At 39.2% G+C, this 27,026-nt stretch overlaps 1 protein-coding gene across 1 annotated transcript in view; it reads right to left on the reverse strand.

Moving 5' to 3' along the window:
* Positions 1 to 9,309: 9,309 nt before the first annotated feature.
* The window catches only part of ttc39a (tetratricopeptide repeat domain 39A), a gene marked incomplete at its 3' end in the record, with an annotated part of 41,647 nt that continues 23,930 nt past the window's right edge, over positions 9,310 to 27,026 (reverse strand). Inside the window, 13 exon segments of the mRNA NM_001016774.2 lie at positions 9,310 to 9,788; positions 10,611 to 10,727; positions 12,652 to 12,766; positions 15,319 to 15,430; positions 15,988 to 16,108; positions 19,272 to 19,363; positions 19,768 to 19,929; positions 20,058 to 20,117; positions 21,993 to 22,060; positions 22,182 to 22,290; positions 24,645 to 24,710; positions 26,560 to 26,659; positions 26,921 to 26,985. Coding sequence (NP_001016774.1) covers positions 9,692 to 9,788; positions 10,611 to 10,727; positions 12,652 to 12,766; positions 15,319 to 15,430; positions 15,988 to 16,108; positions 19,272 to 19,363; positions 19,768 to 19,929; positions 20,058 to 20,117; positions 21,993 to 22,060; positions 22,182 to 22,290; positions 24,645 to 24,710; positions 26,560 to 26,659; positions 26,921 to 26,985 — 1,284 coding nt within the window.

The following is a 27,026-nucleotide window of genomic DNA, read 5'->3' on the forward strand; positions in this document are numbered from 1 at the left end:
TTTCGTCGCTGTTACGACTTTTTCATAGCTGTTACGACTTGCGCGAATTGTTGCGACTTTTTCGTAGCCATTACGATTTGCTCGTATATTGTCGCAACTTTTTCGTATTGAGCGCTCGTAAACGGCGGGCAAACCTTTGCGACTTTGCATGATTTTGGAAGCCTCCCATAGGACTCAATGGCACTCTGCAGCTCCAACCTGGCCCAAGGAAAGTCTCCCATAGGGCTCAATGGCACTCTGCAGCTCCAACCCGGCCCAAGGAAAGTCTCCCATAGGGCTCAATGGCACTCTGCAGCTCCAACCTGGCCCAAGGAAAGTCTCCCATAGGACTCAATGGCACTCTGCAGCTCCAACCTGGCCCAAGGAAAGTCTCCCATAGGGCTCAATGGCACTCTGCAGCTCCAACCCGGCCCAAGGAAAGTCTCCCATAGGGCTCAATGGCACTCTGCAGCTCCAACCCGGCCCAAGGAAAGTCTCCCATAGGACTCAATGGCACTCTGCAGCTCCAACCTGGCCCAAGGAAAGTCACGATACTGAAGCTTGAATGAATCCGAAACTTTTGTACTCGGCGCGACGGCTACGAAAAAAGTCGCGACAATTTCCGAAAAAGTCGTAACGGCTACGAAAAAGTTGCGACAATTTCCGGAAAAAATCGCAAAATACCGATCATTGCAAAAAAAAACACATTCGGACGCTTTTCGGACGTTCGTGAATTAGTAAATGTGCCCCTATGAGTATTTAACACTGATTTTTTTGGGGTAATACAGCAATCTAATAGTGTTTGTGCATTGTGGCACAAAAACCAAATGCAGTAAAATCTAAATATCTACATCAATAAAAATGTAGCCTCACATAGCATTAGCTTTTGGCCCCCTTTTGAAAGAGTCAGAAGAAGAGGGTACATCATCAAAAACTATAAAAAAAAAATGAAGACCAATTAAATAGTTGTTTAGAACTAGCCATTCTATAACATAGTAAAAGGTGAACCACCCCTTTAAGGGTCTTTTTGTTCTCTGGTTCAATATATACTAGTGTCCTGACCTTGCTCACCATTCACCTCATATTAGTGGATAGTGCTTTCCCTTTAATTTTTGTTTTATCCAATAATTACTTTGGCAATCACTCCGATTTAGATGCTTCTCACACAGGACATTTCCTTCCACTTAAGCACTTCACATTCTGGCAGTGGCCTGACTAACCAAGAAGAGCCAGGCAGGCTGGATATGTGGGAAGGCCACAAATGCCCAGGCCTAGGGTGGCAGAATTTTAAGCTCAGCTGCATCTCAATTGGGTCCAAAGCATCGGGGACATGATAGAGACTTGGTTTGCCGATCCCTAATGGTCTGTACCCAGTGAAGGAAATTCAAACAGCTTCCTTAGTAGAAACAAAAATAACAAGAATATGGGTGACACTCATACTCAAGTGCTACAGGTTCACAGGCCAGGGTCACGTTCGCATTAAAAGAATATCAAAAACATATTTTACTTGGTTTCACTGAAGTCTTTTCCTTTTCAACAGATACAAAAATACTGACATTTCTCATTATCCCATACAAATGCCACAGGATTCCGTACAAATGTTTATAAAATTCTAAAGAGAGAATGTTCTGCAGCCTATCGGATCTGCTGCATACACAATTGACTTAGAGAATTCATTAAAGAAACAAATATATCATTTTTTACAAATATCCTTTACAGGAAAGATTCTACTGAACACTTTAAGTGCCACAGAATGTACAGGAAAAGCCCTTAGTGCCATAGATTCTACATTTTTGCATGGTTCTTCCACGTTGCGTGACCAAAGCATGCAATCACAGTGATGTCTAATAAACAAGCAATGCCTATGCTTGTACAAATCAGCATGTGTATTGTTATATTTAAACATTAACATACAAAAATATAACAAGAAAAAACTTGGTACATATTCGATTTATATATTTCTACTATCATTTTTGCCCTAAATGGGGATGTTTATTAACTGCATTAAGTCAAAGGTGATGTCACAGCTGTAAACAGAGAGTGCAGCCAAGGGAAACCACAACAAATGGGGGTGCATCCCAACTGAAAAACACAGAGATAGAGCCAGGCCAGAAACAACTTCGCCCACATTTATATTCATATTTAAAAGTTATTTTCCCTCTTTTTTGTATGACAGGTGGACAGGATGATGTAGAGCTTACAGATGTATTCATTGGGCTGTGTTTGTACATGCTTTTAGAAATTCTGATGGTTCCATCACCCTTAAATAACTTATACTGGAAGTAAAGTTCATCTTGCTTAACAAATATAATAGATAATGAATTTGGAATTATTTCCTAGGGCGACAGGTCCCCTTTAATCCGGTACAACACACAGACCTGAAGCAAAGAGGGACAAGACATGACACCAGTGTACACCAGACGATGTTTGGTATGCTCCTGTAAAACAAATACTTTAAGCGTTTTATATTTCATTGGTATTGATGTGGACAACTGTTGGGGCTCTCTGTACAGAAAGTAGGCATCAGGAAGTGACCAGGTATAGATGCGAGAGCTGAGGAGAAAGGCTAACAGTCAGTATATTTCTAACTTTCCTGGATTAATCTGTTGAGGCACTGTACAGATGTAGGTTTCCTATATATTCAGGCATCTTTGCCTTAGGGGTCCTTGCTGCCAGAGGCGGCCATGTTGATGCTGCCCCCCCTCACTCCCCCTGCTTTAAACTTTGTTGCGCCAGAGGGAGACGGGGGACTGCATAGAGTCAATATTCTGATTTAAATATCAGAAGTTTGTCTTTTTAAGTTAACAAGAGCGGCATTTTGGCAACCCTGGTACTTTGCCGAGTGCGGCCATCTGAGGTGAATTTCTCAACTCACCTCATGGCAGAAGTGCCCCTGTATTCAGGTTGCCGGTGCCAGTCTGTTTTTTGAAAAAGGTATTACCACTTCTGCAATTTAAGTGAATTCCTTATCTCTCTTTCTCTCTCTGTGCCTTAAGCTGGCCATACACGTGGCGATGGTCGCACGAAACATCGTCAGATCCGCCACACACCATTCAGGGCTGAATCGGCAGGTAAGGATGTAGAAACAATAGGATTTCTACCTCCTTCTGCCGATTCAGCGCTGAAGGGAGTGCAGCACAGGCAGGAAGCAAGGGAGGATCTAGCAGGTGAGTAGTCAATTGGGAAAATAAAACTTAAAAGACAGTGGAAGGCAGACTGTAAAGAGGTTATAGCTCCGAAAGGGTATAATGGCATTGTCCAGTACAAAGCGAAGATCTTCAGTCACAAACTTCACACACCGGGACTCTACCAGAATAACAAGGTGAATAAATACATGAATCCCTGCCTGGTGGGTAAGGTTTGTGACGATCAAAACCTTGGAATAACGTGACCTGTATAAAAGCACTCTGCCTGCAGCCTTGCGCTTTTATATAGCCACTTAACTCTTCTGCAAATTTTAATATCTTTATAAATCACAAGAAGGTGTACGTAAGTATACTATATATAACAAGTGTAGTCAAAAATAGACAGTCTAGGTGCTTTCTTAAATACAAAATAGCATCCATACAGGAAGCCGCAGAGCACTCGTATTTAATAAAGTTGAATCAAAAAATATTTATTTTAGGTTAATATTTCAGTTCTACTATGCAGGGAACCTACCTAACAAAACTTTGAATGTCTTGAGGAAGATTTCCTTAGTGGAACTGAAATGTTGACTACATACATATATACAGGGCTGAGGAGTTGGAGGCAATTGTGGGTACCTGGAGTCGGAAAAAAATGAACCGACTCCGACTCCTACTAAATTTAAATGGGAATAAAAAAAATAAAAAAAATAAAGCAAGTTTAAATGTCCCAATTCACAAACAGTCATAATTAGTTACTTCTCTGCTATAAGAATAAAGCCCAATGTACGCAGTGCATAAACGAACACGTTGAGTGACCATGAAGCTTTTCACTGACTGTTTGCTTCACTAAATGGGACGTAACGCACAGTTAAGGTGCGGCAGCTCCACTGCGTCGTGTTCCTCTGTTACTGGGAACACAATGCCCACTGGGAACCTAGCCTGACTCTCACTGATAACTAATTAAGTAAAAAAAAATTTGCAGGACTAGAAATACTTGTATACGTGAAGGGAATGGATAGTCAATAGTTTAAGACTGAAGCTTTAAAACATTTGAAAAACTGCTGTAATTCAGCTGTAATGTTATCTTAAACTTTAAACATGACTATGGGATTCTAGGGAAATCATTAGGAGTAGGAGTATAGATAAAATTGTCTATCAGTTTATTATCAGTTCAGTTATGTTTTTAGTACCCCTCCCCCCCGGCCCCTTCCTGGAGCCTTCCACTGTCCTATCTCCACCAGATGATCAGAACACTAAGGAAAAAGCAGCAGTTTCTGCCCAACTACCTCTCTCTGCTAAGAGCTTAGAAGAACTTGGTGGAACAGTTTCTTGGATTCAACTGTAAGTGTTCATATTTATTTTAAAACCTGCATGACTGCTATCTGTATGAGGGAAGGCTGTGTGCACATGTGTCTGGATAAACCTGCATGGCTGCTATCTGTATGAGGGAAGGCTGTGTGCACATGTGTCTGGATAAACCTGCATGGCTGCTATCTGTATGAGGGAAGGCTGTGTGCACATGTGTCTGGATAAACCTGCATGACTGCTATCTGTATGAGGGAAGGCTGTATGCACATGTGTCTGGATAAACCTGCATGGCTGCTATCTGTATGAGGGAAGGCTGTGTGCACATGTGTCTGGATAAACCTGCATGGCTGCTATCTGTATGAGGGAAGGCTGTGTGCACATGTGTCTGGATAAACCTGCATGACTGCTATCTGTAGGTTTGTGAGTGTGGTGCAGGAATGTATAAAAGTTTATGTATAGCGCAGATTGTTTATATGCTTCTGAGTACTAAAATGTGCATAGGACAACTCATATCTAGGTTTAATGCTTAGCTATATAGCTTATTTGTATGTATAAAGCCATGTTGTATGTACATTTGCATAGAACTGTGACTGTGTATGCTTATTAAAAATCAAAGTATATGCCAGTTAGTATAACATATTTTCTATTTTCTATTTTAGTGAAAGAGGCATCCTATTAAGAATGGCAAAAAGACTGTCGACAACAACAAACACGACTAAGTCTACTGTTTATGAGCACTTTGCATTATCAAGTGATGGGAAACATTACGTGTGCCAATGTATTAAAAAAGATGATGATGGTGAAAAACAATGTGATGCAAAAATTAGCAGTTTCAGTGGGCCTGATAAAAATGCACCTACAAGAGCATCAAATTTGAGAAGACACTTACAGCGTTTTCATCCCAAAGTGTTAGAAGCTGTGAATGAGAAAGATAGCAATGAAAACATTGCATCCACTTCTGTGGCAAAAAAATGTTCAGAAATCTTCTACTGGAGCCCAATCACAATTAAGAAAATTCTTTACATCTGACAAAGTTACCATTACGATGACACCAGAAAAATTCAAAACCCACATTACTGAAATAGTAATAAAGAATACTACACTTTCCTTCTTTTCACAGCCAGCCTTTTTAGGCCTAAATGGAGAAATGGCTAAAAAACTTGGTGTTTCTCTGGAAAGAGAAAGTATAAGGACACTTATAATTGAGGAGGCCAAATGTAAAAAGGAAGAACTAAGGAAAGGTCTGAAAGGACGTTTCGTCTTCATTAAAATGGATGCATGCACACGTCACAGAGTCAATTATTTCGCTATCAATATTAGATATGTGGATGAAAATAACAAAACAATAACACGGACCTTGGGATTAAAGGACACCCAGGTACATCACTCCAGTGAAGTTAGTGGAGGGTGTTCTAGAAGATTTTGAAATGAAAAAGGAACAGATTCTTTGTATTGTGACAGATAACGCTTCTAATATGTTGAGCACAATTGAGAAGATGAACAAAGACGAAGAAAGAGACAAAGAGATATTAGAGTTAGAGGAAGACCGCTCTGAAAGTATTGGAGAAACTGAAGAGAATAATGACATTGTGGATAACATTGTTGAAGAAGCATAACAGCTTGCTACTATTCACCATATGAGATGTGCTGTTTATACGCTGCAGCTTGCTATAAGGGATGGACTAAAAGATCGCTATGCAGCTACTTTGATTAGGAAAGTAAGGCAAGTAGCTGTTGCAGCCAGGGTCCCTAAAATGGACACAATTTTGAAGAGTCGTGCTGAAAAAGGAGCCATTTTAGATCAAATAATCAAGCGTTTGCTTGAACTTAAAGACTTCCTAGAAGAACTGGATAATGAGAATGTTGCTTTAACTGAAAGCCAGTGGACACAAATAAAAGAGCTGGAAAACCTTCTTTCGCACCCCTTTACTGTCACCAAGAGGTTGCAATGCGACGATCTAACCCCTGGTAAATTGTCTATGAAGATTCTCATTCATCCAGGTCATGATATACAGTATCTAGTAGAATTAAGTCTAAAACAACTGGACTTTTCTGAGTTTTTCTTGAAAACGTTTCACCACTCATCCGAGTGGCTTCTTCAGTTCAAATGACTGGCAGGGAATTTTCAAGAAAAACTCAGAAAAGTCCAGTTGTTTTAGACTTAATTCTACTAGACCCTGGTAAATTCTTCTTGGAATGGAGGAGCCTGATGTATCGCCTAAACAAAAGTGGAGGGTTAATAGCTGATGGCATTGCATCTTCAATGAAGAAAAGAGAGAGTCTTTTGCTGGAAAATGAAATCTTGCTAGCAGCTATTTTTGTCGACCCAACAAGCCGAATTTTGTTGACCAGTGACCAGACTGCTACAGCAAAAAAGGCACTCTACGAATTAGCAGTTCGCATGAAGGGATTATTACTACCTGAAATACCTCCAGAGAGTGACGTTTTAAGCGCTGGTAACTCAGGATCATCCTCTTCAAATGAAGAGTTAGACTTTGATTCCTTCTTGGACAAGATGGAAGTTCAAGTTTCAAAAGGAAAGCGACGTTGCATAAGCATTAAAGAACCAGTAAATGTCCAAATGAAGAAATTCCAGCAGGAGTTTTTTAAAGAACTAAAAGAAGTGGAAAAATATGATCGCTCATCAAAACTGAGCGTTGAAGAAGCCATCCTTCTTTATCCAGATATTATTAGAGTTGTGGCAAGAATTGTAACGGCAATGCCACCCACCCAAGTCAGTGTTGAAAGATTATTTTCAGCTCTGAAAATAATTAAATCAGATTTAAGAGCCTCTATGAAAGAGGATCTGGCAGAAGCAATTCTGTTTCTTAGAGCTCAACATTGATTTATTTTTAGATTGCATTTAAAGGGAACCTGAGGTGAGAGGAATATGAAGGCTGTCATATTTATTTCCTTTTAAACAATACTGGTTGCCTGGCTATCCTGCTCATCCTCTGCCTCTTATACTTTTTGCCATTGACCCCGAACAAGCATGCAGCAGATCAAGTACGCTGACTCTGGATTAACCATATGCTTGTTCCAGGGTTATGACTCAGACAGTACTTTTGCCAGAAAATCAACATGGCTGCCAAACAACTGGCATTGTTTAGAAGGACTTAAATGGCAGCCTCCATATCCCTCTCGACTCAGGTTCCCTTTAACTATAACTATAATCCAAGTTTAAAGTAAACCATTTTTAGGCTTTCCAGATATTGTTTTTGGTTCATAGGTTTGTTTTTGTTTTAAAAGTTAAAACTACCAAAGAATGTGGTTTGTTTTGAACTGGTAAAGTTGCTGTTCCTGATTTTATGCCAGCTATTACTATCCAGCCACTTGTTTAAAAAAAAATAAAAATAAACAAAACCTTGTTTTTTCATTGTGTTTGTCTTTTGCTTTAATTGGGCAATACAGTAGAATGTTGGCTTCCTAGCCAGTAGTTCTGTGGTTAAATGACATGTATGTCTCCTTCCTTTCCTTCAATGAATGTATAAAATACATTAGCAGATTAAAAACAGAGGAGTCGGAGTCGGAAGTATCAGAAACTGAGGAGTCTGAGTCGGAGAATTTATCTACCGACTCCACAGCCCTGCATATATATATATATATGTAAAGGTAGGTATTTATGTTCAGGTTAGGTGCTCAAAGTAAGGCATGCCTGTAAATTGCAGAAGGTTTTCACCTAACAGGCAAGTGCTGGCTGTCCAAGGGACCAATACAACAAGGCCCCGTTGGTTTTGTGTAAATATATGAGGATCAATGAACAGACTGTTTTTACTTACATCTTGCCTCAAAAACTGCCACTCTGATTTAGAAGAACATGCTTCTTGACTACTTTAACCTTATCTGAGGGTATCCTGCCATATCACACTAATAAAATAAGAGCTTGAAATTACTTTACATTGAGATATGTAGTCTAAAACTTGTTTTTTTCTGAACCAATAATTAAAATGAAATAATGGCACTGGAAGTAATAGGCAGTAATTCCAAACATATTTCGCCATATAGACATTATACCTTCATTTTTATTCACATTTGTCTAGTGGAAATATTTAGAATTGTTTTCCTTTTCCCCTTTTTCCCCTAACTTGTGAATTGTTACTGTCTACTGTGACTAAGGTTGGCTGGTCACAAGCTTTCTTATCACTTCCAATAGCCCTTCTACTTTGTTAGTATTTCCAGAAGCTACAAAACACTTCCTGCATTCCCAAGTTGTCTAGGGAACAATAGGGTTGTAGTTCAGCTAGAGCAGCAGTAAGCAGTCACCGCAGTCCTAAGGAGTATATAGTGGTTCCAGTGGGAAGAGAATTTCGTAGGAACTTTGTTCTTTACAAAGGGGCGAAGCTTCCCTTTTTTAAAAAAAAAAAAAATGATTCAAATCTTAGAATGTAGGATGCCAAGGTGAGCAATGCTATGCATAATTTGGGGTTTGTCCTTAAAACCACAGTTCATGGCAGTCTCTTCAAAAAGTGTTAGCATGGCTTCAGTTTCATTCCTTACAGGACCCTGAATGAATCCAAAGCAGCCCGACTACAGTTACTTGTCACTTGTCCATATAATAAACAGAGGTAGCAGCTGCACTTCCCGCTTCAAGTTTTGGTAAGGCTCACAACTATTGGAATTTCTAAACATACATTCCATCCTGTCCTCTTTGGCCATTTTCATGTTGACTACTCAACAGCACAGTCACAGTGCTCTTAATTTGCCATATTTATCAGTGGCTATAGAGGGATATATTCATTCATAAAAATATATATCTGTAAATGATTAGCAGGCACTTATCGTTCATTGATTTTTATACCGAGACATTGCTAGGTTTGAAATGGTTTGCGCCTTTTCAGGTTAAGTCTATAAATAGACATTTTATAATTATTTTTAAATTATATAGTAATAATAGTTCTCTTAAAGTGCAACGAGGCACTCACACCCAACATATGCTGTAAAGTTATTGATCTTGTAGTATTTAAGAGTTCCTGGAATCTCTAAATCCCTGTAGATCTTTGTAGTGATTACACAGCCAGTAAAAAAAGGTTTTATAGTAGTCTGTATAGACGAAGGTGCAACCAATTAGTGTTGCCCTCCTCCTAGCAGTGTGAAGCCTGTCCCACTGCCCTATTAGTACGTTTATGACGGAACCTGCCAAGCAGCATCTTCCTGAAGGCAAGTCATTAATTGTTTCTTGCTTTGCAGGTGTGGAATTCCTCTAGAGATGTCCGCTAAACACAGCTATCTTCTTTGGGTGTGAAATAAATAAGACGGGGACACATTAACAGCATTCATCAGCAGCCATTTTGTGGGAGAGATTTTGCTTGTTGCAGGGCATCCTGAATCCTGAAATGTGTGCGGGATTCCATGGAGTAATTCTTGTAGTTGTTCCTGACAGAAGAGAAACATATTCATCTTATTAGCAAGCACCCTGGCTGTGCTTTCAAACTCACTTGACTGATATCTGGCTTCCATCCCAGTATTCCTACAGTTTTACAATAAGACTATAAATATAAGAACATATAACTAGAACCATAAGATAAGCAGCATGGTGGCACAGTGATTAGCATTGCTACCTTGCAACGCTTGGGTTCCTTGTTCGGTCCCCCCCAGGGCACTATATGCATGTACTCCTCAGCTTCCTCCCACAATCCCAACTAATAAACACAAGGGTGGGGTTAACTGCCTCCTGAACTTGTGTGTGAATAATATAGGGGCCTTAGACTGTAAGCTCCACTGCTGTGAATAATGTATATATCTGTAAAAACACAGCACTATATACATAAAAGACAGCAATAATAAATAGCACAACATTACAAGTTCCCTAAATTATTTAGAATATGAAGAAAAAAAACCTACAAAACTACTGTAATTGGTTCAAGAATTGTCAATTTTGTAAATTCACATACTCACCATGTCCCATGTTCCTTATACAACTAATACAATGTACAAAATTATATTTCTACTCTAAAATCATACTTCATTTTGAGAACTCTGCATTATGGTCAGGCAGGTCAAATGGCAGTCATTATCAGTAGGAATAAATGTTGCTCATAGTTCATAGTTCAAAAATAATTTGTCCAAATGATACTTAATTTATTCTGGGTGGTGAAAAAAAGATTTAGTGTGATATTAAATCCTGAAAAATGATGACTAGCATGCACTAATGGGTGTACAGTTTGTGTGTGGTGCTGGTAAACTGCACTGACTCACTTGGCATTTTCCAGAAGTCGAAGGGCCTCCTCCTTCTTTTCCAACTGAAGATACAGAAGAGCCAGCTCCAGCATGGCATTGGGAACGAGGTAATGGTCGTATTTAATCCTTTTCTCACTAAGAACAAAACAAAAGGTAAACAAGGTAAACAAAGTTACACTGCTTGTGTGTCCACTACATTATTTTGGTTTTGGTGCCAAAGCCTTTCACAGAAAAAGGACATTAAAAATATAAAATAAATAAAAGTAAAAATGAACAGGGGACACTGTTTGCCTGTGTAGTTACCCACACAACCAACCAGTCCTAACTACTTTACATGACCAGAGCAAATATTGCAATAAGCAATCGCACCAATGACTAGATCACCCCTTGTTGTAAGAATGCAACGGAATAACCGGTGCCCTACATCAGCGTTTTTCAACCACTGTTCCGCGGCACACTAGTGTGCCGCGAGATGTTGCCTGGTGTGCCGTAGGCAGGGCACCAATGTACTAGGGGGGCACTGCTGCTGGGCACCAATGTACTAGGGGGGCACTGTTGCTGGGCACCAATGTACTAGGGGGGCACTGCTGCTGGGCACCAATGTACTAGGGGGGCACTGCTGCTGGGCACCAATGTACTAGGGGGGCACTGCTGCTGGGCACCAATGTACTAGGGGGGCACTGCTGCTGGGCACAGAGTTAAATTTTTTAACATTTTCTAATGGTGGTGTGCCTCGTGATTTTTTTCATGAAACAAGTGTGCCTTTGCCCAAAAAAGGTTGAAAAACACTGCCCTACATGATTCATTTTTTCTTCATTTTGTCAAAGAAAGGAAGTTGTTTTGCAGACTGATTGACAGACATTTTGTGTCTGGTCAATTTTTTTTGTCAGGTCAAGATTTGTTTTACAATTGTGCCAAGAGAATCACCCATTTGTGACAGCAATTAAGCCAGAACTTTTGGAAAAAACACTGTATTGTGGGGGAAATCATGGCTATTGTGCTCAAAATTGCACCCTGCTCACTGCATTTGCAGACGTAAATGAGCCCTAACTGCTATAAGTCGTAGAATATATTCAGTAGTAATACCCACCCTGGTTGCCTTAGTAATTTGTAACTAATTACTAATGAGCCTATTCTACATATTGTACACCACTGCTTTTGAAAGAACAGGACCCGCAGTTAGAGAAGGCAGCTGTTTTATGTGCTTGAGGTACTAGCGCCTACTCCCTATTGTTGCATGCTTGGCATGTGTTGCTACATCTAGCGCCCACCCCAGTGGAAACCCTAAAATACAGCTGTAAGGTTCTCCTGTGTGTTTAAACTACTTATTTTAGTTAAAATAGTTTGCCTACAAGTACGACTGGAGAATATTATATATATATATATATATATCAAAATAAAACAGCCAGCACCAAGGGTCTTTGTGTTTCAAAAAATCTCTCGTGTATTATAATTGCATGTACAACTGACGTTTCGGTCCCTTTTGGGACCTTTCTTTCCCTGACGAAGGTTCCAGTGGGGAACCGAAACGTAGGAATAATAAACCTCACCATCTTTTGCATTTACTTTTGTCTCCTTCTTTGAATATCATCGTGAAATCCTGTGAGTGCCGACACTGCCTAAGACTATTTTACAATTTTGCTCGGGCACCCCTTGTCGCATTATATATATACAGGGCACTAAAGGAGAGCTAAACTGTCTTTATTCAGTCATTTTAAAATTTGGGAGTGCATGCACATCAGTTGACCATACGCTCAAAACCCTTACTTAATGATGTATCTCTAATAAGAGCCACATAAAAATTCTTTAATTCCTTTTATAACAAAATATGTTTTCAATAAAAGACACTTCGCTGAAGATGTGGCTGAACTGTAGCTTAAAGTGCTGTTAGGTGGCCAATGACTGACAGTGGATGCCAGTAGTTGTATTTAAGCAATAATGCTATTGCTGCTTGATGGCTATTATTGTTCTCTATGTTCATACAGTGATGGCACATTAGAAGTGACTTTACACATGATGTGCTGTGGGCAGATGCATGCTGCTCACTTTCAATACTCACTTGAGTTGTATGTAGCTGAAACTCTCCACTGCCTCTGGGATTCGGCCCAGATATTTGTAGCAAAGGCCTTTCAGCAGCTTGACCACACACCGATCATCTATCAAGAATTCAGAGGCTGCCAATAAAGAGAAAATGTATTTCTATCATCCATGTAACAAAGAGAAATCAGCAAGACCCATGTTCTGAAACAAAATTATCTAGGCTGCAGATAGGAAACCTTTAGCTAAAGAATCACCATCAATTCTTTTCAACCACCATGTAGGTCAGCTGTTCCCCTTGCCTTCAGATTAAAAGCCTTTGTGGACAGGGCCTTATTCCTACAGTCTTATTCTGTAACCCTTATTTTTAATGAAATACAGCCCCTATTTAATATAAACTTATTCTAATGGTTGGTGTAACTTGTAGTATAAATAAATGATGATGACTGAAATGTATTAACTTCTTAATAAATAACTACATGGAGCCTTAAATCCCTTGCTTTAACCTGGGAGGTGTAGTGTCTGAGGCACAGTTGTCCATTTGGCCTGACTTTAACTTTACTCACAAATAGTCTAATTTCATCATGTCACCAACTCACCATTCCTGACACATGACTTAAGCGGTACTAAATAATTAAAAATTAATAATGAAAGCTTCACATGAATAATTGCACGCAACAGTTAGAACATGCCAATGTATAAAGGACCAGTAACAAAAAATACAGTTCCCCAGCACTCTAAGAATAATATATTTGCTGAATACGCATTAATATAGCCACAGGGTTGCCGATCAAATTTCAGTATTGTAGATAAACAGTGGTCAAAAGCAATCATGCTTTTTACCTAACCTAATGAATGAAAATGTCTCTCACATAAAATGGAACTGTTGGATGTAACAATTTAAAGGGAACGTAAATTGTCCTGTGCAAATTTTTTAAACTGTTTCCCCACCAAATTGGCTCCATCCCGAACTGCATGGTTGAAAGGAAAGGCTTTCTGTCCCCCTACTGGCAGCAAAGAAAATTACACCTGCACAGCATTATTGGCTTATGCTGTCTTTGTCCACAAAACTTCTGTATGGCACAAACATTAGGAGCAAACTAAACTGGCCACATGAGTACGAATATTGGGGCAAAACAAAGCACAGAAATGCACCCATCTTACTTTGACCCACTTTTGCCTCATCACTACATATGCTGCTACCTTAATAAGCGGCCATCATAAAGAGCTTTTGTAGCCATGTCAGTGCTGTCCAACTTCTGTTGTACCGAGGGCCGAAATTTTTCCGACCTACGTGATGGAGGGCCGATAATGGAAGCCAGTTTTGACCACTCCCCTTTTTGAAACCGCACCCACTTGAAACCACACCCATGTTATCACATGACCATACCCATATTAATGGTTGTAGTACAGCAAAAACCTGCCATACTCTGCCGCCCTACCCTGCCTGTGTGTGTGCCATACTCTGCCTGCCCTACCCTGCCTTTGTGTGTGCCATACTCTGCCTGCCCTACCCTGCCTTTGTGTGTGCCATACTCTGCCTTCCCTACCCTGCCTGTGTGTGCCATACTCTGCCTGCCCTACCCTGCCTTTGTGTGTGCCATACTCTGCCTTCCCTACCCTGCCTGTGTGTGCCATACTCTGCTTGCCCTACCCTGCCTGTGTGTGCCATACTCTGCCTTCCCTACCCTGCCTGTGTGTGCCATACTCTGCCTTCCCTACCCTGCCTGCGTGTGCCATACTTTCACTGTGTGTGCCATTCTTGGCTGGTTTGTGCCAAACTTGGCCTGTGTGTGTCATACTCTGCCTGCCCTACTCTGCCTGTGTGTGCCATACTCTGCCTTCCCTACCCTGCCTGTGTGTGCCATACTTTGCTTGCCCTATGCTGCCTGTGTGTATGGCACTAATCCTACAGTCTGCACAATAACTATATATTAAAAAACTTTTTAATTGCAGTACCACCTCAGTATATGCTCTTTTTGTAGTATGCAGGGATTATTTGTGGGTTTCTACTGCTCCTGAGGTGTGAACAGGGGAACAATATGGGTGTCTCTAGTATAAATAAATTTGAAGCAACTGGACTTGTTTAGTAATCATTGAAGACGTTTCACTACTCATCCGAGCAGCTTCTTCAGTTCAACTGACTGGTATGGGAAGTCCTAGCATATATACTCTTCCACTAATCCAATCACAATGGCACTATGTAACTCTTCAGAAAGGTGACATCTGAAACTCACAGAGGTGTGAATGCTGTGGAGTTACTTTGAAAGGATTACCCAAGTATCATGCAACTCTTCAAACAATATGGGTGATTACAGCCTGAGCCTGAGGTGTGAACACTGCAGGGGGTGAACAATGCAGAGATTAAAAGGTGTGAACAACACAGGGGATTACATATTTAAACAATACAGCCTGATTACAGCCTGAATCTGAGGTGAGAACCATGCAGGGGGGGCAGTTAATCACAGTAATGATACCATTTAAATCTTACACAAGAGTAAACCATCAAAGCAGCCAGACAGGTGGGGGGCCACACAGAGGGGGGTCGGCCCGCGGGGCGCCAGTTGGACAGCACTGGTGTATGTGGATCAAAGTGCAGTATGTTCAGGCACTAGGAAAGCCATCTATCATGTATCATGCAAGTACATCTAAAAGATGATCGCTTGCCTTAAACTACATGACTTGCTACCTGTGACTCCTTCCAAAGATTTCTCAGCCCGGACCAGTGTTTGCAGCATTGCTTCCGTCAAATCTTGATGCTTTCCAATCACTGCATAGCCATTCCAAATATACATCATTTCCTGCAACAGTACAGTAACATAGCCATTAGGATAAAGACAGACATACACCAATAATGCTGCACCAGAGATAGAGATAGTACAGTAGGTGGGATCTGTATATTATATTTCTATTCATAATTGCTATTAGAAGTAGTGTTTGCCAGTCCTTTTCTATTCTCTGCCCTGGGGGCTGTGAATCTTAAAACATTGTAACACAAGGCAGCAGACTGACAGACCTGCCTTGCTGGAGGAGACTGACCTTTGCAACACTGTTTAAAAAGTAACAACCAGATGTTCAGCAAATGCTGCTTTCAATAGCATTTACACATAACTTTTAAAGCACTAAACATTTTTAATAAATTCATACTGCAGAAAGTTGCTTGGAATTATGTTTCTTTTATTAGGCAAAAATGTATTTTTGGGGTTGACGTGTCCTTTAATTCCAATGACATTTTTATTATAATTTAGCATAACATAGATATAATGTGTAGATTAAAGCTAATAAGCAACATTTTCAGCTTAATTGTTTGGAAAAAAAGGCCAATGGGGAACCTGCGGAACAAATAATTGTTTCATACCAATGGAGGAACTGGTAGCGGCACAAGTTTCTGTGCAAGATATCTTCGGGATTTTCGAATTGCAAATTTCTCAGTGGGAAGAGATTTTCCAGCTATCTTGAGTTTTAAACTTGGGACAAGTCTGTAAAACAAGAACAATGAGTTAGCAACAGGCCAGTCAATTAGCAATGCTACTACTGTTCAATGGTAGATCTGATACTCTTCCGACTGATTTTACTTGTGTTATTATTTCTTCAAATCCAAGGGCAAGACAATGTAACTATGACCTAATCTGAAAGCAACTCACTGCAGCTACATTTATACTACTGTCTCAATCAGCATTTATGTTTGGGTGCAGCTGGCATTGGACTTCTTTCCTTTCTCTCCCTCTGACATGATTGATTTGCCAGGATCAGTGCTCGGACATGCACACTAGGGACCTGCTACATGGGTTAAGGAGATACATTCAGTGAATTCAAAGCCCCCTGGCTGGTAATGGAGCACAATTTAAACAGGACTAACATAAAAAAAATATGTCATTAAGACATTTTAGATTGTAAATCTAATATATAAACAACTATAACAAGCGTTAAGATGGTAAAGATTTCCTACTCTCTTCCTACCCACTGCTGCTGAGGCTGAATGTATCTTCCTTGCTAAGCAGAGGGTACCAGAGCAATCATTTTGAATACAAGTCCCCTGCCCTCAAGATGAAAATCCATTTGCATTGTTTTAATGCCCTTTATTAATATGTGTGAAAAAGATTTCTCCGTATGTCTACAATGTCCTGTAACATATTAGTTAAGAGATATTGTGCTGATTCTGTTGATTGCTGTCCCAGCTATGGATATATTGGTTTTTTCAACCAATAAACAGTTATATATTTTAAATGAAACACTGTAAGAGCAGAATTAGCTTGATTCATGTAGTATAGTAAAAAAAAGCTACATTTGTGTGGATATTGGGCCCAGATTCAAAGGCTTCTTTATATTCTGGGTGTCATATGACTCCTACCTCCTCCTTTTACCCACCGATCACAAGAATGTAGAGCAGTAATTAGAACACAGGGATAAAATGTAGCATAGAAGGAAAACACTTAAGTAATTTTCAGCCTGAAAATGCCAGAAATGCAAAACATTAAATGTGGGGCCCCAAAATAATTTAATATAAACCTAGTTTTATTTCAGGCTTTCTAGAATACTGACTCCACTAAGCACTTACCAATGTAGGCATTTAGCGTGTGTTTCTAGGTAGAAGGTATATACATCTTAAATACAAAGTTTAATACATATCAAATAGGGCTTGCTGGAGCCAAGCTGCCGTGTAGGCATAATACCTGTGTCTATATACAGCAATATATATAATACTAATATATATCACCAATTGCTCATAAATGAAACAAGTCATATCAGTCAAATTACAACATACCCTTAAATCCATATGGCTCCTCCACCCCTGTGGGTAGCAGAGCAACCCCAACACATAATTAAACACCTTAAAAAAAACCCTTAGAAACAACTATTTCCAAAGGCAGCGTATGGTACACACAGGCAGTATAGGGCATACAGAGTATGGCATACACAGGCAGAACAGGGCAGGGAGAGCATGGCACACATAGGCAGGCAGAGTATGGCACACACAGGCAGGGTAGGGCTGGCAGAGTATAGCACGGACAGGCACAGTAGGGCAGGCAGAATATGGCACACACAGGCAGCACAGAGCCAGCAGAGTATGGCACACACAGGCAGCATAGGGCAGGCAGAGTATGGCACACACATGGAGGATAGGGAACACAGAGTATGGCACATATAGGCAGGGAAGGGCAGGCAAAGTATGGCACACACAGGTAGGCAGGGTATGACACACAGAGTATGAAGTCATACAAAGACTGGTTGCCACAAAAATCCCTTTGAGGGCCATATCCAACCAGTAGGCCTCCAGTTGGAAAGCCCTACTGTATACAAAAAGCACAGATTATTATTGCAGCAGGTATTAACAGAGAAACTAGAGGAAAAATAATCCATACAATCAATAGTATTAGACATATGCCTTATTCCTGCTAGACAAATGGTTTCCTAATTGGTCAACTTTTTCATCAATCATTTCAACAGCGGAAGCCTGGTAGGGACAAGTCTAACAAAAGCAAAATGGCTGACGGCTGGTTTTCCACAGGAAGGAAACTCAACAAGCAAAATAACCCAGTTGACTCAAAAATTATTTAGGTATGAATTTAGGTATAAATAAGTGGAGGTATTTGCCATAATTGTTGCAGCACAGCATTCCATTATATACTGAAGATAGAAAGTGACATCTTGTGTTTACTTGACAAACTGCAGATTTATCTAAAAAAAACTCATGCAGACTTACTACAAAAAAAGCACCTTTGAGTTTGCATTATTTTCTATTTTTAGTGGTTTCAGATATAGACTCATTTTTTGTCTGCTAATACCAGGCTTTTGGCTGAACTGAAAGTCAGCAACCTTAGGGTTATACTGAATACAGAAAGTGGATAGACAGGGTCGCTGACACTCTCTGTTGAGCTAAAAGACTATTATTAGCAGTCTAAAACTGCCAATATCTTAGATTCCGCAAAAAACAAAAAATGTATCAAAATTGCATTACTCTGAGTAACTTTACATCCATTTGTTTTGTATGCTTAGATCCACTATAAGTAATTCTTGCACCAGTGTGTAAGTTAGAAGTACAGAAGAAAGTGCCTGTTAGTATGGTATGAGTTACAGTACTGGAAATACAGTACTTGTACCCACATTAGCAAATGACCTGCATGGAGTAATGCTCAATGTTTGCACTAGGTGATACCTATCTAGAGTAAAAACATAAAAATCTCTGCATCAGTCATACAGGAGACGCTGAATGGATACTGCAAACACTACCAGTAGTATCAAAGTGCACATACATAAATACAAACTTTATACAACTACAACATCTAAACATGTAGAATTTGAATACTTTTCTATTTTGAAACAGCAGAATTTAGAAGAAGGATAAAGTTTAAATGATTCAAATTAGCCAAACACGTTTTTAAGGTGTTTTGTTTTAAAATATGCACCAAATACTTCCACCTTTCCCTGCCGACACATTCCTCAGACCAGACACTGAAAACATTGACTGACAATTAATTTGGAGTTATGTAACAAAAGTTGAAAAGTTTACTACAGGTCTAGTCACCTCTAGCAACCAATCAGAAGGGAGCGTTTACTGGTCTAAAACCAAATGCCTTATTTATTGCTATGGGTTACTGGACCTGGGAAAATGTTGGTATGTGAAAAGTGTTTAAAACAGACCTGAAGATCTGTACTTCATCATCCCCAAATGGTTTACAGTCGTCTTCTGCAAACATGCTGAGGTAGGCGGCTTTCATGTACATGTATGTGGCCTGTGAACAGAACAGCTAAATCAAGCATGATGGATAAAGGATTACAGAAGCATTTTATTGGCAATGGTAGTATTAAAGTTAGTTTTTTCATTTCTTAATGTTCCAATTGGGAAATGCTATGATAAGCCCGAAGGCAGGGTATTACAACTGTCTGTAAACAACTGTTGACAGTGGACAGAGTAATAACAGGTTATCCAGAATGCTTGGGGTTTTCATATAAGGGGTCTTTCCATAATCGGGACCACCAAGTCTACTAAAAAATAATTTAAACATTAAAGAAACCAAATAGGTAGTAGTTTGAGGGTTTCTGGATAACGGGTTTCCAGATAATGGATCCCCCCTTCCCTTGCCTCATACTTAGTGCTCAACTTGATGTTTTTTTATAATGATAGATATTTGAATACCTTAGACCAGGAATTCTCCTTACTAAGGAGATCAGCATAGAAATATGCCATTTTCCAGTGCTGCTTGTATGTGAAACACCACATCAGCTGCCAGTAGCACATATGGTGAAACTGCTTCCAATTCTGCTGGGACTCACAGCACTCCTCGAATCTGCTTATGGCCTGACAAAAAGAACATTATGATCAGAGAGAGAGAACGATAAATACAGAGAGAGACAGAGAGACTGAGAAGGAATCTGTAAGCTTCTCTTTAGCTACATTATACTAACAAATTCTCAGATTTTTCTTACCTCATCAATGTTGCCTTTAATTTCCTCAATTCTTCCAGCAAAAAACAGAAATATTGCTCCCTGCCAGAACAAAACGCAAACTTGAAATGTAATTAATGTATAGCATAGTTATAATAAATCAAAATAACTATAGTTTTAGCCAGCACAATGGTATTTAATTGTAACATCTATTTTACATTTCTCCCTGTGTGAGAAATATTCCGTTCTGGACTACACCCCATTTTTATAGCCATGGTGATTAGTTGCCGCGACCGGGTATTTAAAAATTGCGGGAACTAATTGCCCCATTGGGTTTGCCCTAATGGCTTGTACTGATAAGCATTTTTTTAATAGTTTGCTAACACATGCTGAGTGCAAAACAATACATATATTACGTTTATATGCATTTTTTTTAAACACAGCTAAATGCATTTTTGTCAGAGAGCAAAAGTTCTTTAATGTGCAGGCATTTTTTTACACATTAGTGCTTCTTTGCACAATGCCAGTACTACAGCAACATAGTGGTTATCACTGATGCTTAACAGTGTTGGTGTCCTGGATCTTTTTTTCTATTACTTGATTCTGATCCCTGCGCAAAATTTGTATGTTTTTCCCATGCTTGTGTGGGTTCCTTCATGTTCTCCAGTTTTCCCGCATACAGGGGGTTTTACTGGCTCCTTATAAAATTGCCCATAGTTACCATGGGTACATATGGCAAGGACACATGTGGTGCAATATAAATATAACACAATAAAGTGAATTGACGCATTGTTTGTCTTGGATGATGAAGAAACAGAAATCTGCAAAAAAAAAAGCACTTTTTATTTTGTGCCACTTGATGGCACCAGTCTGCAGAAAAAAAAAGCTATTGTGTCTTCTAGTTATGTGCTAGCTAGACTGGTTATACAGCTTGTTCAAGGTATGGATTGTAGCAGTATCATACACAGATGTCTGCTGAGGTTATGGGCAGGCTGGGGTCTTAGGGATTCTGCCAGCTGGAAATCAACTTAAAGGATATTAAATTTTTTACAAAACTATCATATCACTACTTAATTCCTATGGCCTAACCCTTAGGGGCTGATTTACTAACCCACGAATCCGACCCGAATTGGAAAAGTTCCGACTTGAAAACGAACATTTTGCGACTTTTTCGTATGTTTTGCGATTTTTTCGGATTCTGTACGAATTTTTCGTTACCAATACGATTTTTGCGTAAAAACGCGAGTTTTTCGTATCCATTACGAAAGTTGCGTAAAAAGTTGGGCATTTTTCGTAGCATTAAAACTTACGCGAAAAGTTGCGCATTTTTCGTAGCGTTAAAACTTAACGCTACGAAAAATGAGCAACTTTTCGCGTAAGTTTTAACGCTACGAAAAATGCGCAACTTTTCGCGTAAGTTTTAACGCTACGAAAAATGAGCAACTTTTCGCGTAAGTTTTAACGCTACGAAAAATGCGCAACTTTTCGCGTAAGTTTTAACGCTACGAAAAATGCGCAACTTTTTACGCAACTTTCGTAATGGATAGGAAAACTCGCGTTTTTACGCAAAAATCGTATTGGTAACGAAAAATTCGTAAAGAATCCGAAAAAATCGCAAAACATACGAAAAAATCGCAAAATACCGATCATTACGAAAAAAACGCAATCGGACTCCATTCGACCCGTTCGTGGGTAAGTAAATCAGCCCCTTAGTCTATGCTGTGAACTATGCACAAAACCATTAACTCTTCTATATATCCATGCTTGGTTTACAATATAGGTTGTGCCTGTTAAGAGAAACTTATAAAATATATAAGGCATTTGGGATTTAATTAATGTATATCAAACAGAGAGATTAGCAGGTACTATTTTGGTAATGGCAAGAGAAGGATTTGCTCTCTTTGGGAGCCTAACAGATTAAATATGCCTAACTTTTACTGTGATTGGTGTAGCAAACTTATTTAACCAGATCTGTACCTTTGGGTATCGCTTTAGATATGGTTCCAAGAGCTTTTCTGCTTCCTCAATGTTTCCACTGCCTGTCCCTGTAAATTAAAATCAAAGGAATTTTTAGATATTGTGGATTCTTAACCATTTTACAGCTTAGCCTCTTGCATTTCGGTTACTATAGTGATTATTAAATCCATGAAGTTAAGTATCACTCACCAAGCACAAACCTCAGGAAAGTGTGATAACACAGGAGCAGAAGGGTGCAGAGTAGGGCCCGGAAACTGTGCACTGTGGTTCCCTCCTGCAGTTGTGACAACCCATAATCCTGGATACATAAAATACATCATAAACTGAAACAATCTGAGACCTGCCACAATACAAAGCATGGTTGTTTTCAAAGGCTGTGACTAATGTGGGTTAGGTGTGCTGGGTTTACTTGGATGGGTTGAACTTGATGGACACAGGTCTTTTTTCAACCCTATGTAACTATGTAACTATGTAATACATGCACAGTTTGGGCCTCTGTGTACTTGAAACGCCAGGGCTAATTTTGATTTAGTTTTCATTTTTTACTGGGTAATACTTCTATAAATATCAGTGGTTGTCAAATACAGAAAAAATAGGGGAGGAGTTGTTTTTTTAAAATCTTTTTTAAAAACTAAGTAAGCTTTATCAGAAAGGTCTATGTAAATAGAACCATAGAACTCACAGAAACGCTGCACTGACTTCTCTTTCAAAAGAAACAGGATTTATTGTCTCTTTGTTTTCCTGTGCCAGAGTCTGCTCAGCTCTTTCTCCTCTTCTGCTCCCCCCTCCCTCAAGAATGCTAAGAACTCCCTCCCCCCTTAGGAATGTGTGATCTGAGCCAATCAGCAGGAAGCTTCCTCATAGTCTAATAACTGCCCATGTGCACTGGTCTTGGTCTTGGTGTAGGAGCAAGTCATTATGGGAATTTTCTTTACAGAGCTCAGCTTTTTTTTTCCTATGAGGCTTCTGGTCATCTGAATGGGAGAAATATGGGGAGACTTAAGGGCACTATTGAGAGGACTGAAGGTATGCCTGCAGCTTGAGATTAACTCTTTATTAGCCTTGTATTAGCCTTTCCTTCTCCTTTAAAGTATGTAGCCTGACATACATATATAATTTGCTCGCTTTATTATCTTGCAAGGCTCATGGTTCTACAAGAAACATACTGTATGGCATATTGAATGGAAAAACATTTTGATTGGCATACTAGTGGTAATGTAGGGAAACCACATTCCAAAATGATCTAGAGAAGCAGAAGGTAGCAATACACCAGCAGAAGTTTACAGTTATCTAAATATTTAGCATGAACTCAAGAGCCGTTTTGACTAAAGCTGGAATAACCAGTAAAATAAAACTTGAACTACCAGGGCAGAAACAGAGAATAATTTGCCGAATAGTATTTAAAGATTCCATCACAACCAGTTCCTGTTTCAGTCTGTTCAGTTGCATAATATCAAAAGGCTGCAAACTGAACTAACTGGCTGGACTGAATTCCTTCTCAGCTGAAACACTGTGACTTGCATTTTATATTACCTTTATAACCAGATGTTGTTTACACTCTGCAGCCAGAGTAAAACTGATGTGTGGGAAGGTCTTAACAACTACTGATTAATAAAATGTACCCAATATGTGTATCTGTGTGCAAACATTATGGATTCCAAACAGTCTCAGATCTCTCTATTTCTTGTTAATGAGAACAGGGGATGACTCAGGAAAAACAAGTGGAAAATAAATGAGATAACAATAATACCTCACAATAATACCCAATATGTGTATCTGTGTGCAAACATCATGGATTCCAAACAATCTCAGATCTCTCTATTTCTTGTTAATGAGAACAGGGGATGACTCAGGAAAAACAAGTGGAAAATGAATGAGGTAACAATAATACATCACTGATGACCTTTATGGCTAAAAAAAGCTGAGTAGCTACAAAGAACACTGCCTGTGGTTGCCACTCCTACGATCTGTCTTTAATCGTCAGGTTTCAGTGCAGTTTCTATAGTTATTGTATTTATTCTTATCTAGCGTTACCATTTTTACAATCGTAAAATCAAAACTCTGATAATTAAGGCATAAAGATATTAAAATAACAACACAAGGTCACGGCACTAAAACTGAAACATTATCATGACTTGATCAGTGAATTACTCCATCTCTACCTTTGTTCTCTATATGCAAAGCAATGTCACTGCTTTATACATATAATATATATATACCTATTATTTGTAAACGTTATACATATAATATGCACAGAATCTAGTAACAGAAACAGGTTGTTCAAGGTTCATTAACCTTCAGTAACCAACTAGATATTTGATTTCAATAGCAGACCAGTAAATCAGTGCCACCTATCCTGTGGATTAAAAGAGACAAGTTGACTACAAGAAGAACCCAAGACTGTCTGACAAAACTGACCCCCAAAGTGGCAGTTCTTGTCCAGATGATCAGTCTGAAATATGCCAAACTGACCACATATAAGCAAGTATGGCCACATTTAGGCTCATGGCACATCACATGTTTCCTCCATCATTATATTTCAGGGAAGCACCAAAACTGCTGCTTGGGTGAAAAAAAGTGCAGCAAAGTTATTGCACAATGCATACGTATGTAAGGCAGATTTTTTTCTAAGACGAACACTTGAGTTTTTACCTTATTTCCTGAAAATCCAACAAATTCTAGTAGCCGTAAAATTCTTGTAGGCAACATAGAGATGGTCTGTGATGATAAAAATGAGAGACATAAGGACATTTCAAGATTTTAAGAATTGTATTGCTGAGCATTCCAAAGCAAATGGCTTATGGCAGAATTATATTAACCATTAAGGGACTGTATTACCTTTTTTTTAATTAAAAAATAAAAACATGAAGTGTTGGTTTAACTGCTGAAGAATAGGAGCTGTCTTGTTGAAGAGTTTTAAACAGCAATGTCTCATCATCATCATCAATCTGTAGCACAAACCACTGAGTGGCACTATATTAAATATGGTAAATACAGAAAACATTGTTTTTTTTACCAATGCTAATAAGTGAAAGAAAGAAATCTTACTTTAGAGTGATATTGAGACTTTCTGTTTTGTAAATGAAATGTGCTACAATCACCTTGAAAGGCAAGGTAACACTTGCCACCCCAACTACTTACCTGTTTAGGCCAATGCCACACAGGGCTTATTCTTGGCCTGCAGATAAACGCAAGCCCGATGCTGGTAACAGCCTTTTCATATACCCAGAACCATTGTATCAGCCCAGGTGCAGGCACATGAAGCAGATTTCAGCACCAAAATGCATACTTGTACCAAAATCCCTTCTATGTGCCTGCACCCAGGCCAACACAATGGTTCCAGGTGTAGGCACAGGGAAAGGCTGATGCCAGCATCAGAACTGATTCTCAACCTGCATTTATCACAGGCCAAAAATAAGCCCAGTGTGGCATTAGCCATAGGGGCTGCAGCAAAATATTCTCCCCTGTGTATTACACATCTGCTATAATAGCAGTATTTTCCACATACTAAATGGAAAATCTTTGGTGCTATCTATTATAATAATCCATAAAAATTAGTTGTAATAAACATTAGTAGCAAAAAAAAAAGCAAACTGCTTTTATACAAAGCAATAACCCCACTATGTAAGCATGCACCCTTTCTATCTACCATTGTCACTGAGAATTTCTCTTTCCTTTCATCACGCGAAATATAAAGCTTTGTTTCGGCTATGTTTGGGCTACTTGTCCCATAATGCACTGTAAAAGGTTAGCTCATATTATGGCAGCAATATAGGCAGGAGCCTAGTAACATTCTGTTTCTGACACACCCATGTTAGAGTCTTTTATCACTAATGTGCAGGAAAACTATTTTTCACCATGGTGCCCAGTGAGGTGTGTATCTACAGAAGGTAATTTCTAGGTTTAAGAACCAGACTGTCATTCACAATGTTGCACTCCCATATTAGACTTATAGATTTATGAACTGTGTAAACATGCTGAAAATGCCATTAAGCACTGTAAGGTGCTCATTTACAGAAGCACAGTAGTGCAGCTCTTACTTAATGTAGTATATTGTACAGGCATCTGCAGAATAGCTACAGACAGTTAAAACGTATAAAAAATGGCAGAAAAATATGAAGGTGGCTATTGCGCCATGCCATGGAACACATGCTTGGGGCTCACCAACAACTGCAGGACAGAACATTGTATAATGTTGTATTATTCAACAGGGATAATATGCTTGACTTAAAAAATGGGATATGTGTCCCAGGTCTTGGCCTAAGGGCCCACTTCCACATTGAAATTTCTATTTTTTTTTCTCTCACCTCAGTCAAGTTGTTTACAGATTAGGTGAGGACCCCACAGCTCATTACAAGGTCAGAAATACAATGAAACATTATTGAAACCCTAACCCTGCTATAGCTGTATCAGAGACAGAAAATACATAGTTACATACTTAATGGGGGTCGAAAAAAGATACATAACCATCAAGTTCAGCTGAAAGTATATTCCCCCAGCATATCGCTGGCCCAAAAAAGCATCATATGCTTAGATCTGTAAATTCCAAGTGTGTTCTTTAACATACCAGGTTAAAAGCTCCTACGCCCAGCTTCACTCCACCTTCAAAGTGACAATGACTCTCTCCTTTGGCATAGTTTGCACATTGCTGCAGGCTGTGAAGCTCTCTTAAAGCACAGAGCACAGAGAAATAAATTAGTTTTATATATAATATACCACACCTTTTTCATTTATTGGCACATACACAAACTGAATAATTTTCTGGAAAGATTTCAATGTTTGTCAAAATTGGTAAAATAAGAATATTTGTATTCCATTTAATGGAAATCAGAAGAAAAATCAAGTTTCTAGCAGCACTCAAGGGGCTGCTAAACTAATTGATCTGAAACACTGTACCCCTGTAACTCCTGACAAATAGTTTTACTTACTTGTATGTCTGATAGCTGTTCCTGACCTTGATTCCTCCTTTAATAAAACTGACCATATTCTCGTCCTGCAGTATTGATACAACTCATTAGTTTGGTAAAAAATTTT

This window comes from Xenopus tropicalis, chromosome 4 (assembly GCF_000004195.4).
Source record: "Xenopus tropicalis strain Nigerian chromosome 4, UCB_Xtro_10.0, whole genome shotgun sequence".
NCBI lineage: Eukaryota > Metazoa > Chordata > Amphibia > Anura > Pipidae > Xenopus > Xenopus tropicalis.